Raw genomic sequence first — 17,063 nt, forward strand, 5'->3', positions numbered from 1 at the left:
AGAGTGTATTTAGCAGTGTGATTCCTCACCTTTCTAAGTGCATCAGCTTTGGCTGATTTGATAAGTTCATTTTACAGGAGTACTATTATTTCATAGAGTCCCTTGTTCTAATCCTTCTTCCTAGACAATATAACAAAGCTAATGACAGTATTAGGCTTTGTTTGGAAATGACAAAATATTAGGCTTTGTTTGGGAATTTGGAGGGAAAGGAATGGGAGGTGAGGACTTTGAAAAAAAGGAAGGGTTTTAGAGGATTTGTTTTTATTCATGAACTAAAATCCTTTTAATTTTAGGAAACTAAAAAATTAAACTATTCAAATATTGAACATAATTTATGTTCAAATATAATTAATGTTGATGTAATATTTCAAAAATTTAAAATATAGTAATGATAATCATTCTTTTATTATTTTATAATTTTTTTTAAATGTCAAAGATTTTTCTATATTTTAAAAAATTATCATTTTTAAAAACTCTCCCTTCCTCTCCTCTTCAAACTTTCAAACAAAATTTAATGGTACGTTTGTTTCAAGGAATAAAACTATAATCCTTGAAATGCTATTTCTAGAATCATTATTATTGAGAATTTTATTCCCATCTACCTGTATGGTGAGTATTTAAATTTTCTTAGAATATTTATAAAATATATTTAATTTAAAATTTAAAATAAAAAATAAATAAATTAAAATATTTGAAAGTGAGAAATTATGAGTGGTTATTTTCTATTCCTATAGGAATATAAGTTTAACGTGTAAAATAATTATTGGGGAATATATATTTTTTAGACAATTTATTAAAATTTGAAACAAACCTCAGAATGAAAAATATTCTAGCTTACATTCTGAAAATAAATTTCCAATCTAAGAAACAAACGTCCCCTTAGATATTGATGATTTAAGTACGTCCTAAAAATTAAAACAAACGTCCCCTTCCATAATGTGAGCACAGATATTTGAGACTATAATGCATAGATCATCATTCCAGACGCTTATATGACGCGCAGTATTTACTTTCAATGTAATGGTCCATTTTGTAAAATAAGCTTTTAGTAAAATGCTATTGAGTATCACTTAAAGGTCAGATTGGTGTATATATAAAGATATCGAACCAATACAAAATGTCATAGGCGAGACAATGATACTTCTCCCACCTTCCATAACTTAATAAAACCAGCAATATAAGCAAACCAACAATAACGCTTGACAATGAGTTAGACGTTGTGTATCACGCCATTAAGCCACTATTTTGAAGCAACCGTGGTTTCAGCCCACCATTCCTCCCAAAATTGTATTATAAATCGCATCTTTAAGTCATTTGCATGCATTATGTTTTTTTTTCACTCATAGAATCTCTCATGAAACCTTCAAATTGATAAACATGTCTCGTGAAACCTAAGATAAAAATGTTGGAGCTATTCGAGAGATCAATACGAGGGAGCATTTTTCTTTGGGGTCTTTCTTTTGAGAAACACACCTTTGTGAGAGACATACTACATAATCACCCAAAACCTTAAGGTGATAGATGTGTGGATTCTCTCACTTATAAATGCTCAAGTCTCCACATTTCTAACAAATATGGATGAGACTTTTCCACATTACTCACACTTGTTAGTCTCAATAAAAAATTGAGTTTGTAATGAAGTGCAACCGATTGAAATGATATGTCAATCAGTTACATCAGCGATTTCTCTGTTGTATTTGTTTGATGATTGTCCTCCATCTTGTGTGATTGACCTCATCGACGTCCTTCGTCAAAAATCCTTGTCCACTTCTCCAATGAAATGTTATACACCCACCTTAATGCATCCACGTTTGACAATTTAATTTCCTCGCAGTAGTATCAGAACGAAGGTTGAGTTAGAGCATATCATGCATTCATAACTTTTTTCCGATGCTAAAAAAGTTCTGTTTGTACATTGGTGCCAGAACAATTGACTTCTATATGTACTTGTACACTGACACCAATTGAATTGACAATACCATGTTGCTAATTCAATTGACGTCTACTCTTAAAAATACAAAGTTGTTGTCAATTCATTTGAGGACAACAATTCATTCTTATTTTAAAATGGGGTATTTTAGTTTTTTTTAAATAAATTCAAAAAAGTGAATTGTTCGGATAAATTTTTTACCAATAAATAGAAAGAGACTAAAGAAATTAAAAGACTATTATTTTTACGATTTTTTAGTTATTTTTTGTTAAAAAATTTAATAAGTAGAATTTTATTTTAAAAATAAATAAATGAGTTATCGTAAATTTAAATCGATTTTACATTTGATGTTATTACATAATTATTAATTAAGCTGACTTAACAAATTATGTGTCTTAACTTTTTTATAAACACACATAATGAAAGATAAAAAAAAAGATTAAATTTTTTTGAATGAAATTAAGATATTATTGGAGTGAAATGTAAATAAATATCTTTAAAATGCCTTGAAAAAAATGGACCCACCCAAAAGAAAAAGTTAAGCAACTACTAAACTTTATCTTAGGTTTGAGATGTCTTTATCTTATTATTTTCTGTCTCCACCCCATGTGCCTTAACTTTCTTCCGTCCTTTTTGAAACAAAACCCAAAAGCAAATAAACAGTCAAAAACCAGTTACAAAGCAATGAGAAATTGAGTCATAAAACAAGCAAAACCCATCTGAAAACAAAACCATCTCCCTCTCTAATCCAAGCAACTCTTTCTTAACCCTCAAAATTCTCCAACTTCAAACTTTACATTCATTTCATCAATGGACGAGTAAGTATCTCTCTCTTTTTTTTCTTTCTCTTCATATTTAATTTACTTTAATTACATTTAAATAAAACAATATAAATCTTATATGAATTTTATATATACATTTTCCAGATTAGAGCAATCTCCAAAGGAATATTACCAAAACCAGCAAAACAACACATCAAGACTCTCATCAATGTCATCCTCCTCAACAACAAGCGTCCATGTCACCGCCTTAGACGGACTAGTCAACGTCAACTCCCTCTTCACCATCGCCGTTTTCGTCGGCCTTTCCCTAACAACCCCCGGCCAACGCAGTCTCGAGAATCGAACCTCTTGCGACGCCGGCATCGACGTCGCAAAGAAGCTTCTAGTCTTCGAGGTTGTGTCGTTCAGTTTCTTCCTCTCTTCTTCTCTAGTAGCTCAGGGTCTTAAGCTGGCACTCAATCTTTTGAATAGTAAGGATGTGGATGAGGCTTTTAGGGCACATATTAATCTTAAGGTGCTGAGATGGGGTATGTTGGGGTCTGCGTTGGGATCTGTTATGGGGTGTTTGTTTCTGATGCTTTCGATGGTGAATGTTATTGAGATTCGGTTGGGGATGTTGTCTTGTGGTAGTAAATCTGCTGCTCATGCTGTTGCTGTTATGGTTGTTTTGGTTTCTTCTGCTCTTGTTATGTATATTTCCACTGCTATTTATGCTTTCACTCATTAAATTTGAAATTCAGCTTTTGTTTCTGGTATGTTTTAATGTTTTAAGATGAAATAGTTTTATGATTTTGTAGCGAATTTCTGTTTTTTAGTGAGTGGAGAATTCTTGGCATTCAACTTAAATTTGGTGGATTGGGTTTAGGGGTTGAGTTATAGTCATTTGTGTAGGTCATCTGCAATTTGGTTTAGTTGGTTTTAGTTGAGAAGGTCTAGTCTTATGTGTAGTATAAACTCTTTCGATTGAAGGCGTGTCTGAAGACTGATGTATGTTGGTATCTGACGTTGACACGACAAAACAATGACACGTGTGATTACATGAAAATGTGTAACCACTTTTGTTTTTGACAATTATTAGCGGGGGCATACATCTTAGTATCAGCATCGTGTTAGGTGTTGTGTCTGTGTCTAGTTTACTTTGGTTAGTTGGTTGGTGGTGTATGATTTTCTTGTGGGAGGAGCAAGATAAATATTTTTTGAGAAACTGTATTTGCAGATAGCACTTGTTTTGACTGAATTGACCTGGTTTCAACTGCGTTTTTTTTTTCCAGTAAGAAGATTGCTTTTGTATAGAGTCTGGAAATTAGCACTGGTTCTTTATGTGATGGTTTGCAGTTAGGGTTCAATAATGTTTTGAGTTGTGATGGTTGCAGTGATGCAATGATCTTTTAAGCTGTGGATATTTGCATTTAAATGCAGCTAATAGTTATAAAGAGCTCTAGAAGGTTGATAATGCAGTTGTTATTGCAGTTTGAAACTGAATTCAATGGACTTTATTCACGTATATCAGAACATAGTGATTTGTGTTGCTTGTAGTGAACTTGATTTCTGTGATTTGCATTTGGTTAAGTTTTTACCACTTTGATTATGCTAAATGGCATAGGTGAAAATGTGGCACACATTGTTCTTTAGATTTTGAATTGTTGTTGCCATAGTGGAATTGAACTGCAGTTACCTCGCAATCTTTGATATGACATAAAATTGTAGAAGTGTATGGATGAATAGTTTCAATTATAGTTTCAGAGATTCTAAAAACTAATGACGGGGCTGTGATTGCAATTTTAGAATATAATTTAAAATCATGTTCTTGATGAGATCGATGGATAGAATTAACTAACTTGTGTATATCATATGCTGGGAACATTTTTGGGGTATGACTGGTGTTGAAAAATATATTATTTTTGATTTTATTATTGTCTTTAATACTACCTTTATTTTTCTTTATTCTCAATTAAGGAAAAAATAAATTATAATTATTGTATCTTCACTATATAAACCAGCTAAGGCTGATGAATAAAATACAACAGCTTTTACCATTTTTTTCTAATATGGTATCAAGAGCACTGGGTTAGGGGATACCGTAAAAGCTTTCCTCAACCTATTTTTTTTGGGTTAGGGGTTACCATAAAATTTCCCTGAACATATTTTTTGTTTGACCCAATTCACATACTCTCTGTTAACTTCCTATGGAGAATGACAACAACATGTGGCCTCCCCTATCACAAGCCTACACTGGATCCAACCATGGCGATCAACCACAATCTGATTCGGGCGGTGGTCGCGGAAACGGTGTACATGAGGAACCGCCGGTGGTCATAAACAAAGTTCCTTGGTGTGATCACTGCAAGCGCGAATGGCATACACGTGAAACTTGTTGGAAGCTCAAAGGCAAACCTTCTAACTGGAAGAAGAAAAGTGGTCGTGCATTTCAGGCTAGTAATTCTGATCAAGGGCAGTAACCTCCTCTGTCTCAGTTCCCATTCACTACGGAGCAACTAGACAGACTGTACAAACTCCTTGAGTCTCCAACCCCTTCTTGCTCTATAGCAATAAAAGGTAATTCTGCATTTCTTAGTGTCAGTCCCAGTCATACCTGGATAGTAGATTCAGGAGCCTCCGATCACATGACAGGTGAATCTACTTTATTCTCTTCATATAGTCCATGTGCAGGTAATCAAAAAATAAAAATTGCAGATGGCTCTTTTTCAGCCATTGCAGGTAAAGGGTCAGTTGCGTTGTCTCAAATGTTAACTCTTAAAAATGTCCTTCATGTTCCAAATTTATCTTGTAATTTAATATCCGTGAGTAAATTAGTCCAAGATATAAATTGTCAAACTAATTTTTTCCGATCTCACTGTGTCTTTCAGGATTTGAACTCGGGGAAGATGATTGGCAGTGCTAAGGAGAGTGGAGGACTCTACTACCTTGAAATTGGATCTGCATCACAACTACCTTCAAAAATAATAAGTTCCTGCTTTGAGTCTTTTTCCGTTTTGAATAATAAAGATGACAACATTATGGTATGACATTTAAGATTAGGTCATCCTAGTTTTCGTTACTTAAAACACTTGTTTCCTAAGATATTTCACAATAAAAACTTTTCTTCGTTTAAATGTGAAGCATGTGAGTTTGCAAAGCATCATCGTTCCCAGTTTTCAATACAACCTTATAAACCATCAAAGCCTTTTTCTATTATACACAGTGATGTTTGGGGCCCTAACCGTACAAGTACACTCTCTCTCAAAAAATGGTTTATCACATTTATAGACGACCATACAAGAGTATGTTGGGTGTACTTATTAAAGGGGAAATCAGATGTTTGTCAGGCTGTAAAGAATTTTGTTTTAATGGTGCAGAACCAATTTCAAACAAATATCCAAATCTTTAGAAGTGATAATGGCAAAGAATATTTTAACACTATCCTGGGTGATTTTTTTTCTAAAAAATGGGATTGTACATCAAAGTTCATGTCCTAATACTCCTCAACAAAATGGAGTGGCCGAAAGGAAAAATAAACATTTACTAGAGGTTGCTAGAGCTCTATTTTTTTCAAATAAAGTATCAAATTATTTGTGGGGCGAAGCTGTTTTAACAGCTGCGTATTTAATTAACAGAATGCCCTCCAAAATTCTCAATTTTCAAACTCCTATTAACGTCTTCAAAGAATGTTTTCCTAGTACTCGTGTTTTAACTGATTTGACTTTAAAAATCTTTGGTTGCACAACCTTTGTTCATGAACATAAAAATGTTGGAAAACTTGACCCACGTGCTATAAAATGCGTCTTTGTTGGATACTCCCCAACCCAAAAAGGATATAAATGTTTTGATCCAAAAAATAAGAAAATGTTTGTCACTATGGATGTTACATTCTTTGAAAATAAACCTTTTTTTGATGACACTCATCTTCAGGGGGGGGGGAGATAAACGAAGACTCGTTTCAAATTGAGGACATGGGTTTTTTAAATAACTTATCTTTACCAATATCACAAAATTCTAATGTTTTTACACCTGCACCAACAGAAAATGGCCGCGATTCTTTATCTGATCCTACTCCTGTCATGAGTAAGGAACCTTGTGAATCCGAGCCTACATTTTCTCTTGTAGAAAACAATGAGAATCCTGAAAACGATGATAATGATGATCTAATTGAAATGCCACAAAATAATGAGTCACTTCAACAAAACAAATTTGAATTAGGAAACGGGACTTGGAAAGGAAAGGTTTTTGTGAAAAAGCACCATAAAGGAAAGGACAAGTCCACATCTCAACACTGCCAGGAATCTGAACCGGGGAATGATCAATTTCCTAACAAAAGAAAAGGTAAGTCTATCTCTGTTTCTGAGAGTCGTATTTTGTATCCTGATATAGATGGTCCTGTTGCCATTAGAAAACCTGTCAGATCTTGCACTAAACATCCCATGTCCAATTTTATATCATATTCAAATTTGTCTTCATCTATGTCTGCCTTCACTTCAAAATTATCTAGTGTAGAAATTCCAAAAAGTGTACATGTTGCTCTAGAAATTCCAAAGTGGAGGGAAGCTGTACTTGAGGAGATGAAAGCTCTAGAAAAGAACAAAACTTGGAGTGTTACACCACTACCAGATGGCAAGAAGACAGTTGGATGCAAATGGGTGTTTACTGTGAAGTATAATTCAGATGGGTCAATTGAAAGGTACAAGGCTCGCTTGGTGGCTAAAGACTTTACTCATACCTATGGTATAGATTACTCAGAGACATTTGCTCCGGTTGCAAAATTGAACACTGTCAGAATTCTTTTGTCTCTTGCTGCTAACATGGATTGGCCTTTGCACCAGTTAGATGTTAAGAATGCCTTTCTTAATGGCGATCTAGAAGAAGAAATATATATATATGGACATTCCTCCTGGCTTTGAAAACAAATTTGGATCAAATATGTGCAAACTAAATAAGTCTTTGTATGGATTAAAGCAGTCCCCTAGAGCTTGGTTTGAAAAATTCACTCAGTCCATGAAGAAACAAGGGTACATCCAAGGACAGGCTGACCACACCTTGTTCACAAAATTCTCCCACGATGGGAAAGTTGCTGTCCTAATTGTTTATGTTGATGATATTGTCCTTACTGGAGACGATATAGTGGAAATGGCAAGAGTAAAAGAGAAATTGACAGTAGACTTTGAAATCAAGGATCTGGGATTCATGAGATATTTTCTAGGTATGGAGGTTGCTCGGTCAAAAAATGGTATTGTGGTTTCACAGCAGAAATACATTATAGACTTGTTGAAAGAAACAAGAATGAGTGGATGTCGTCCTGCAGATACCCCTATGGATCCTAATGCTAAACTTTGGGGAGAAGGTAATGTTTCTGTTGATACTGGGAGATATCAGAGATTGGTTGGGAAACTGATTTATTTGTCACACACCCGACCTAATATTGCTTTCTCAGTTAGTGTAGTGAGTCAGTTTATGCATTCTCCTTTCGAGGAACATCTTGAGGCAGTATGTAGGATACTGAGATATTTGAAGGGAAATCCTGGAAAAAGATTATTTTTTAAGAAGACTAGTGAAAAAAATGTGTCTATCTTCACCGATGCCGATTGGGCAGGTTCAGTCACAGCTAGAAGATCAACATCTGGATATTGTACCTATGTTTGGGGTAATCTTGTGACATGGAGGAGCAAGAAATAAGGAGTTGTAGCAAGGAGTAGTGCAGAGGCCGAGTTTAGAGCTATGTCTCAAGGTATTTGTGAAGGATTATGGATCCTTAGAGTCCTAGAAGAACTTAAGATGAAAATTGAGTTTCCATTGAAATTGTACTCTGACAGTAAAGCTGCTATTAACATAGCTCATAATCCAGTTCAACATGACAGAACCAAGCATATCGAGATTGATCGACACTTCATAAAGGAGAAGTTAGATGTGGGGATCATATGTCTACCCTTCGTGACTTCAAGTCAACAAACTGCGGATATCCTGACCAAAAGCTTGGCAAGGTCTACTTTTGAGTATTTGATAGACAAGTTGGGCATGATAGATATTTATGCACCAATTTGAGGGGGGTGTTAGAAAATATATTATTTTCGATTTTATTATTGTCTTTAATACTACCTTTATTTTTCTTTATTCTCAATTAAGGAAAAAATAAATTGTAATTATTGTATCTCCATTATATAAACCAGCTAAGACTGATAATAAAATACAAGAGTTTTTACTAATTTTAAGTTTTGTTGGTTATGTGATCGCATGTAGATTAAATGTTTTTTCATCCACTTCATGCTAAAAGAATACTGGATTAATGGATGCAGTTTAGTGATTTTTTTAAGGTACATGCTTATCATTCTGGGTGAATATATTTGTTGTGAATTTAATTGTGTTATTTAGAAATACAATGGGACAACAAAATACGGCAATAATTTGAATGGTTAGTCCAGTTCAAGTATATAATATAACTATTTTGAGTAGTTAGTTAATGCATACTCCGTATGATGGAAAAGGATTATCGAAGAATTAGAAATGATTGTTGAATTTAAGTTAGCAATAAATAAGCACAAGCAATTGACTTTAAATTAGCAAAAGGTAAGAGTTAACGTGTGAGCTAAGTCTATGTAGAGGTGAGTTTGAAAGAATTCAGTTTTACATTGGAGGGATACCACTAGTGCTTATATATGGAGTATTTAATGTGACATGAACCCACCCCACATCCCACGTATTGAATGAATTTTTCATATTATCGTTCACAACTTTAAAACCATATTTTCAAAATCATTCAAATTTTTCGCATTTATCAAAAGTTGCTAGGTGATATTGGGAATTTGCAAATTAACATTGGAAACAAGCTTAAATAGTCTTTTGGTTATGTTTTTGTTTTTCGTTTTTTTTTTTAAATTCTTGAATGTTAAAATCCTTTTGGTTTTAGTCTTTAAAGTTAAAATTCTTAGAAAATCTACGGATTTTAATTTTAGGGACTAAAACCAAATGAAATTCAACATTTAAGGATTTTATTCAGAAAAAAAAAATAGAGATGGAAAACAAAAACACATCAAATTAGAGGGACCAAAAGACTATTTAAGTCTTTTTTTTTTAATTTCATGATTTTATATCGGCAATGTTACATTTTTTGGTAAGAAAAGTCATAACTTTTGAGTTTTTATCGGGAAATTCATAATTTTCGATAAAAACTCGTGTATTTATAGTGTATGTTTAAAAAATGTTGGTATACAAGTATGAGGTTATACCGACAATTTTGAAATTCCCAGTAAAAATTCATACACTTATATTGAGAATTTTAAAAATGCCGGTAGTTCAAATTTTAGAAAATAGTATCGAAAAATTTGAGATTGTCGAAAACAACTGCATTTGATCGGAAAGTTTGAAAATTTTGGTAGTTAATTGACTTTTTGAATTTTTTTCGTGAAAACCAGGGGAAATGACGATAATATTGCTTCCATGATCCCTGATAGAGAGACAATGATGGCCCATGCTAGGGAAGTTAAGGCATAGTCTTTGCAGCTACAGGCGGATAAAGTAGTTCCAACCAGGTTTAACCGAAAATAGTTGGATGAGCAGTTCTTCCACGCACCTCGTAACACCCAACGCCGAGTTGTTAGAGCTGAGGCTGCTCATGTTGAGGAGGTGCAGGGTCAGGTTGTTATTGACCCAACTGAGATGACAGAGACAAATGCGGTCCCTATTGTTCATGAGGTGGCAGGGACAGATGTGACACTTATTGCTATTGAGGTCAAGACATATACAAGTGGGGCCCCTATTGTTGTTAAGGCCGAGACATGTGCAACTCCAATTGTTGTTGAGACTGAGACAAGTGACATCGAGGCTACTTCTACTGGTGATATAGAGGTTACGACTCCTGCCTTGACAGAGCCATCTATGCACACTGACATAGAGTTCCTTAGAGGGCCTAGTGATCGATCAATGCTTATCGATTATATCGACCATATGGCATACCGATTATGGCAAGTGTATATATATATATATATATATATATATAGTATAACTTTAATTTATTTATTATTGATACTTGATGTGTTGAAACTAACTGATAATTTTAACTATGTTTGTTATAGGACCGTGCCACGCTGAATGTGACATCCCACTAGTCAAAGATTAAGAGCTTCTGTAAGGTTTCGATGCTTGAGCAGGTCAGACAAATTATTATTGATTTCGGTCTCCTATCATTTACCGACTGCTCATTCGCTTGACGTTTCACTCTTGACTGCCTTTATTGAGTGATGACACAAGGAGAAATCTTCATTTCATCTTCAATTTGGGAAGATGACTATCACTTTAGATGATGTATCCTCCATTTTCCATTTCCCCATCGCCGTTAGATTCTTCACCGCTCATGCTATTAACCATAAGCTTGCATGTATCACGATTGTATGAGATTTAGGAGTTATTAAGGAGGTCGTGCTAGAGGAGTTTGATTTTAATAGGGGAGCTGACTTTCAGATGTTTTAGCTTCAAGATATGCATACTGAGCTTGTGGAGGGAAACATGTGTGAGGAAGCCACAAGAGTATTGTTAGATGCCCAAAAGTGCTTATTTGAGCTATCATATGTGGGCATCTTTCACTCTATTTCCTTGCTAAATTGTCAAAACCACCTTTGTGTTAACATGAAATGCAATACATTGATAAACGATCTTGGTACCTTTGATTTGTGTGTTATTGTGCAGGAAGAAGGCATGAAATAATTGAAAATGAAGACACAAGAAAGTTGGCAAAGGAACCAAAGAAATCAAGCATTCATCAGCCTGCTCGCTAGGCGAGGGCTGTGGCGAAGCACTCGCTAGGCGAGCGCCCAGCGAAAAGCTCTAGTAAAATATCAATAAATTCGCTAGGCGAGCTGCTAGCGAAGGTGGTAGCGAGTTCGTTCAGTTTTGATGAAAAGCGCAGCCAGCACTCACTCGCTAGGCGAGGCTCTAGCGAGTTCCCAACGAGCATTCCAGTAGCCAAACCTTTCAACCTCGTTGGGGCGAAGGTTGAAGCGTGCCCTTCGCTAGGCGAAGGTTTTGTTCGCTAGGCGAACATGACAGTCTGAGATAGATTGTGTCTCTGGGCGCAGGTGCCTCTTGTGCCTCAATTTGACCCTCGCTAGGCGAGCCATTCTGCTCGCCTAGCGAGCATGACAGCCCCGTACAGCTCTATAAGTAGCAAGTGCCACTTTTGAGAGCCATACCTTAGTTTTACCTAATTTTTCCACTTTTTTACTTTCTTAGAGATATTTTCCAGCATTGTTCTTAGGATCTTTTATGCCCTAGATTTCATTTCTCTTCATCTTGTAACCATCTTCTACAAAAAGAAGGTGGATTCCCATCCAATCTCGATTATCCGACTTGGATGTTGATCAACCTTCTTCCGAAACTTGCCGACCAAGCTACCATGAAAATGAGTAGCTAAGTCATCCATTTGTCAAGGTTAGATGTAGGTGATTACTAGCTTTGTGTGTAAATGTAAGGATCTTCATGTGTAAACTCTTTAATGGTGAATATATGATGAAAACTTTGTTTCTATTTAAAACTCTTTGTGTTGGTTTATGATCGAGAGATGTTTACCAACTCTTGACCTAGGTTTTCATCCAATCTTGTTTGTTAGCTAGAGATAGTAATGAATGATTTTGTTCACCATAAGGTTGAACCAAAAAGTTGTCATTTTGGTAGATTGTGTTCGAGAGAAACAATGGATCAAAATGGGAAAACTCACAATGTGTGTTCGAGAGAAACATATTGGGAGGACTTTGTGAAATGATTTATCATCTAAAGGAGTTTATAAGATTGTTGACCGAACAAATACATGCAAAGTGATCATCGAACCCTAACTTTGGCAATATTTCTCATTTATTCAAACCAAAACTTTTACCGCAATTTATTACCTTTTTATGCAAGATAACGTGACAACCAACCAAAACCTTATTGTTACTTAAGCTAAGATTAATACAACCATCGAACGGCGGTGATATCTTACAATCCCTGTGGATACGATAACAAAAACCCGACACGTAAATTTACAACTAACAAAATGGCGCCGTTGCCGGGGATTGTAAATTGATATTGCGAGCATCGCAATGGTTGTTTAAGTTTTAGCTTATGAATTTTTGACTTGTGCTTGTAATCTGTTTGGTTTAGTGTGCAGCTTACGTTTTATGCGAGGGCAAATCCCTGTGGACGAACTTCTTTTTGATCCCGAGATCGAGACAACCGCAAGGAGGCTCAATAGCAAAACGAGACGTAGGAGGCAACAGGCTAGACAACGCCAAGAGCAAGGAGAAAGTTCTTCGACCACAAATCCACTACCATTCATACAAAACATGGAGCAACCACCACCACCACCTATTTCTACTCCATGCATAAATAGTCCAAGGAACACCGCTCAGTTTGCCAACCACACAGGAAGGCAAGCTGAGATGAAAACGGGAACTCTAAATTTATTATATGGAAGTCCATTCACCGGAATGGACCATGAAGACCCATTTGCTTTTCTCACAAAATTTTATGAGATAGCATTGGCTGCCGGAGTGGATCAGGCTCAGGAGCTTCCGTTGTTCAGACGATTATTTCCCCACGCTTTGCTCGGTAAAGCAAAGGATTGGTACCTAGATCAAACACCAGCCGTAATGACAGACTGGAACGTGTTAGAAGAGAAATTCATCGAAAGATTTTTCTCCCATAACCGATTCATGGAATCCAAGACGGCCATCTCGGTGTTTTCACAAGGAACCAGTGAATCATTAAATGAAGCGTGGGAAAGATTCAAGTCCATGCTTCGGAAATGTAAAGGGCATGGATTTGATGAATTGACTCAAATCCATATCTTCAAAAATGGACTTCAACCAAACTGCAAGACGTTGTTGGATGCTACCTCGGGTGGCTCTTTATTGTCAAAAAGTGCCGAAGAAGCTACAGACATTATAAATCGAATGGCTCTAAATGATCTTCAGAGTCAAAGTCGAGGCAACTCTTTGAAGAAGTCGGGAGTGCTCGAGCTAGGGACGAACGATGCCATCCTTGCCCAAAACAAGCTCATCTCACAACAAGTGGAACTCTTAACGCAACAAATTAAAGAGTTGAGAGAACCGTCTAAAGCTAAACAAATAGCTTGTTGTGAGCTTTGCAAAGGTGAGCATGACACCGGATTCTGTCCACCTCCGGGATTCGAAGATGTAAACTACATGGCAAACCAAAGGGACTACCAACCGAGACCACAACAACAACAATAACCTTATCAACCGCACCCTCAAAATCAACAACAACATTACCAAGGGAACCAAGGGTTCCAACCTAGGAGTAACTATTACCACAACCAAGGTTATGGAGGTGGTTCTTCTAGCCGTCAAAACCCTCCCCAAAATCCTTATCAACCTCAACCTCAACAACCGCCGGTCGTAACTTCTAAATTGGAAGAGACATTGACGCAATTCATGAAAATGTCAATGGCTAACCAAAAGAGCAATGACGCGGCCATAAAAAATCTCGAGACTCAAGTTAAGCAACTTGCTAAGCAACTCGCGGAACAACAAACCGGTCCTTCCTTTTCGGCAAACACGCAAACAAATCCTAATGCACATTGTAAGGCGATCATGACGAGAAGTGGGAGGGAGTTGAGTAGTGAGAATAAAAAAAGAGATGAGAAAGAAAAGGAGGAAATAGTGGAGGAAAATATTGATGGTGAAGTGGGGGAGTGGAGTGAAAAGGAAGAAGTTGAAAATAACGAAAAGAATGGTGAAGTTGAAAAGAAAAAAGTGTGGAGATTGAGAAAAATACGAGTGATGAAGTAAGGGGTGAGGAAGTGAAAAAGCCTAGATGGAGGAGTTCTAGAGTTGCAAAGGGAAAGGAGGTAGTGTGCATTACTCCAATCCAAAACCTCCCTTATCCTCATGCCCCGTCCAAAAGGGAGAATGAACGGCATTACGCCCGGTTCATGGATATTTTTAAACAGTTGCAAATCAACATTCCGTTTGCCGAAGCCTTGGAGCAAATGCCCAAGTATGCCAAATTCATGAAGGACATACTAACAAAAAAACGGAGGTATACGGAACCGGAGACCATCGTCCTTGATGCGAGCTGTAGTGCCATTATTCAAAGGACACTTCCTAAGAAAGAGGTTGATCCGGGAAGAGTTACATTGCCGGTTAAAATTGGTGACGTCTATGTCGGGAAAGGACTTATTGACTTGGGGTCAAGCATTAATCTTATACCTTTGTCAATTATCAAGAGACTTGGCAACATTGAGATTAAGTCCATCCGAATGACGTTGCAATTGGCGGATAAGTCGACGACCCATCCTCATGGGGTAGCCCAAGATGTTTTGGTGAAGGTCGACAAATTCTTTTTCCCGGTCGATTTTATTGTTATTGATATGGAGGAAGATGATGATGCTCCGCTCATCTTGGGCCGACCATTCATGAAGACCGCGCGAATGATGATAGATGTTGATGACGGTTTAATGAAGGTGAGAGTTCAAAATGAGGAAGTTACATTCGATCTATTCGAGGCAATGAAGCATTCAAAAGATAGAAATGATAGCTTTCGCATCGATGTGATCGAAGACGCTATTATGGAGGTTTCAAAGCATATTCATGAGATATCTCCTATGGAGTTAGCTCTTGACGACTCATTGGAGGTTTTCACTGTTGAAGAAGAGCTAGCTCTTGAGGAATGCTTAAAGGAACTTGATAGTTTAGACGACCTACAACCATGGGAAGTAGAGGAGGAAAACTTGAAAAAGGAGGTTATTGACGAAAAAGCGCCAATTGAATTGAAAGTGCTACCCTCTACTTTGAAATATGTATTCCTAGATGAGACCGAGGCAAAGCCGGTCATCATAAGCAACCTTTTGACAAATGAAGAAGAAGCCCGTCTAATCATTGTGCTAAAAATAAATCAAGAAGCCATGGGTTGGACTCTTTCCGATCTAAAAGGAATTAGTCCATCCTATTGTATGCACAAGATTTTGATGGAGGAGGATTTTAAGCCGGTGGCTCAACCACAATGCTGCTTAAATCCTACCATGAAGGAGGTTGTTCAAAAGGAAATGGTAAAGCTATTGGATGCGGGAATGATTTACCCGATCTCGGATAGTCCGTGGGTTAGTCCTGTGCACGTTGTTCCGAAGAAGGGGGGGATTACCGTAATCCGGAATGACAAGGATGAATTGATCCCCACTAAAGTTGCAACGGGGTGGAGAATGTGTATTGATTATAGGCGGTTGAATACCGCGACTCGAAAGGATCATTTTCCACTCCCATTTATGGATCAAATGCTCGAAAGACTATCGGGCCAACAATACTATTATTTTTTGGACGGCTACTCCGGGTACAACCAAATTGCGGTTGACCCGGCCGATCATGAGAAGACGGCTTTCACGTGTCCGTTTGGAGTGTTCGCATACCGAAAAATGCCCTTTGGGCTGTGCAATGCACCGGCGAATTTCCAACGATGTGTGCAAGCCATTTTTGCCGATCTGATAGAGAAAACAATGGAAGTCTTCATGGATGACTTCTCGGTATTTGGTGGGTCTTTTAGTCAATGCTTGGCGAACTCGAAAACGGTGTTGGAGAGATGTGTGAAGACCAATTTGGTGCTTAATTGGGAGAAGTGTCACTTCATGGTGACCGAGGGGATCGTGCTAGGCCACAAAGTCTCTAGAAGGGGGCTTGAAGTGGATAGAGCTAAGGTTGAAGTGATAGAAAAATTACCTCCTCTGGTGAATGTGAAGGGCATCCGTAGCTTTTTGGGGCACGCCAGGTTCTATCGGCGCTTTATCAAGGACTTCTCAAAGGTGGCTAAGCCTTTGAGCAATTTGCTCGCTAAGGACCAGGTATTTCTCTTGACCGATGATTGTTTGCAAGCTTTCGAAACTTTAAAAGAAAAATTGGTTACCGCTCCAATAATAGTCGCTCCCAATTGGAATGAAAATTTTGAACTAATGTGTGATGCGAGTGACTACGCAGTTGGAGCGGTACTTGGCCAAAGAAAAGATAAAAATTTTCATGCGATACATTATGCAAGTAAGGTTCTTAACGAGGCTCAAATAAACTATGCCACTACGGAAAAAGAACTACTTGCAATAGTGTATGCGCTAGAAAAGTTTAGGTCTTATCTTATAGGGTCTAAATTCGTAGTGTATACCGACCACGCGGCGATTAAATATCTGCTAACCAAACCGGATTCGAAGCAAAGGCTCATCCGTTGGATCCTCTTGTTACAAGAATTTGATGTGGAAATAAAAGACAAGAAGGGGTCGGAAAACTTGGTAGCGGATCATTTATCCCGCTTAGTGAATGTGGAGGTTACCGCGTCTGAAAAGGAAATCCGGGAAGAATTTCCTGATGAAAAACTGTTTAAAGTTCAAGTTAGGC

General features: G+C 37.1%; 1 protein-coding gene across 1 annotated transcript; it reads left to right on the forward strand.

Moving 5' to 3' along the window:
* The first annotated feature begins 2,513 nt into the window (after positions 1-2,513).
* On the forward strand, positions 2,514-3,467 carry LOC127127847 (uncharacterized). Its single transcript, XM_051057128.1, has 2 exons — positions 2,514-2,748; positions 2,857-3,467. The coding sequence occupies exons 1-2, from the start codon at positions 2,741-2,743 to the stop codon at positions 3,437-3,439; spliced, it is 591 nt and encodes a 196-aa protein (XP_050913085.1). The 5' UTR covers positions 2,514-2,740; the 3' UTR covers positions 3,440-3,467.
* The last annotated feature ends 13,596 nt before the right edge of the window (positions 3,468-17,063 follow it).

This window comes from Lathyrus oleraceus, chromosome 3 (assembly GCF_024323335.1).
Source record: "Lathyrus oleraceus cultivar Zhongwan6 chromosome 3, CAAS_Psat_ZW6_1.0, whole genome shotgun sequence".
Classification (NCBI taxonomy): Eukaryota; Viridiplantae; Streptophyta; class Magnoliopsida; order Fabales; family Fabaceae; genus Lathyrus; species Lathyrus oleraceus.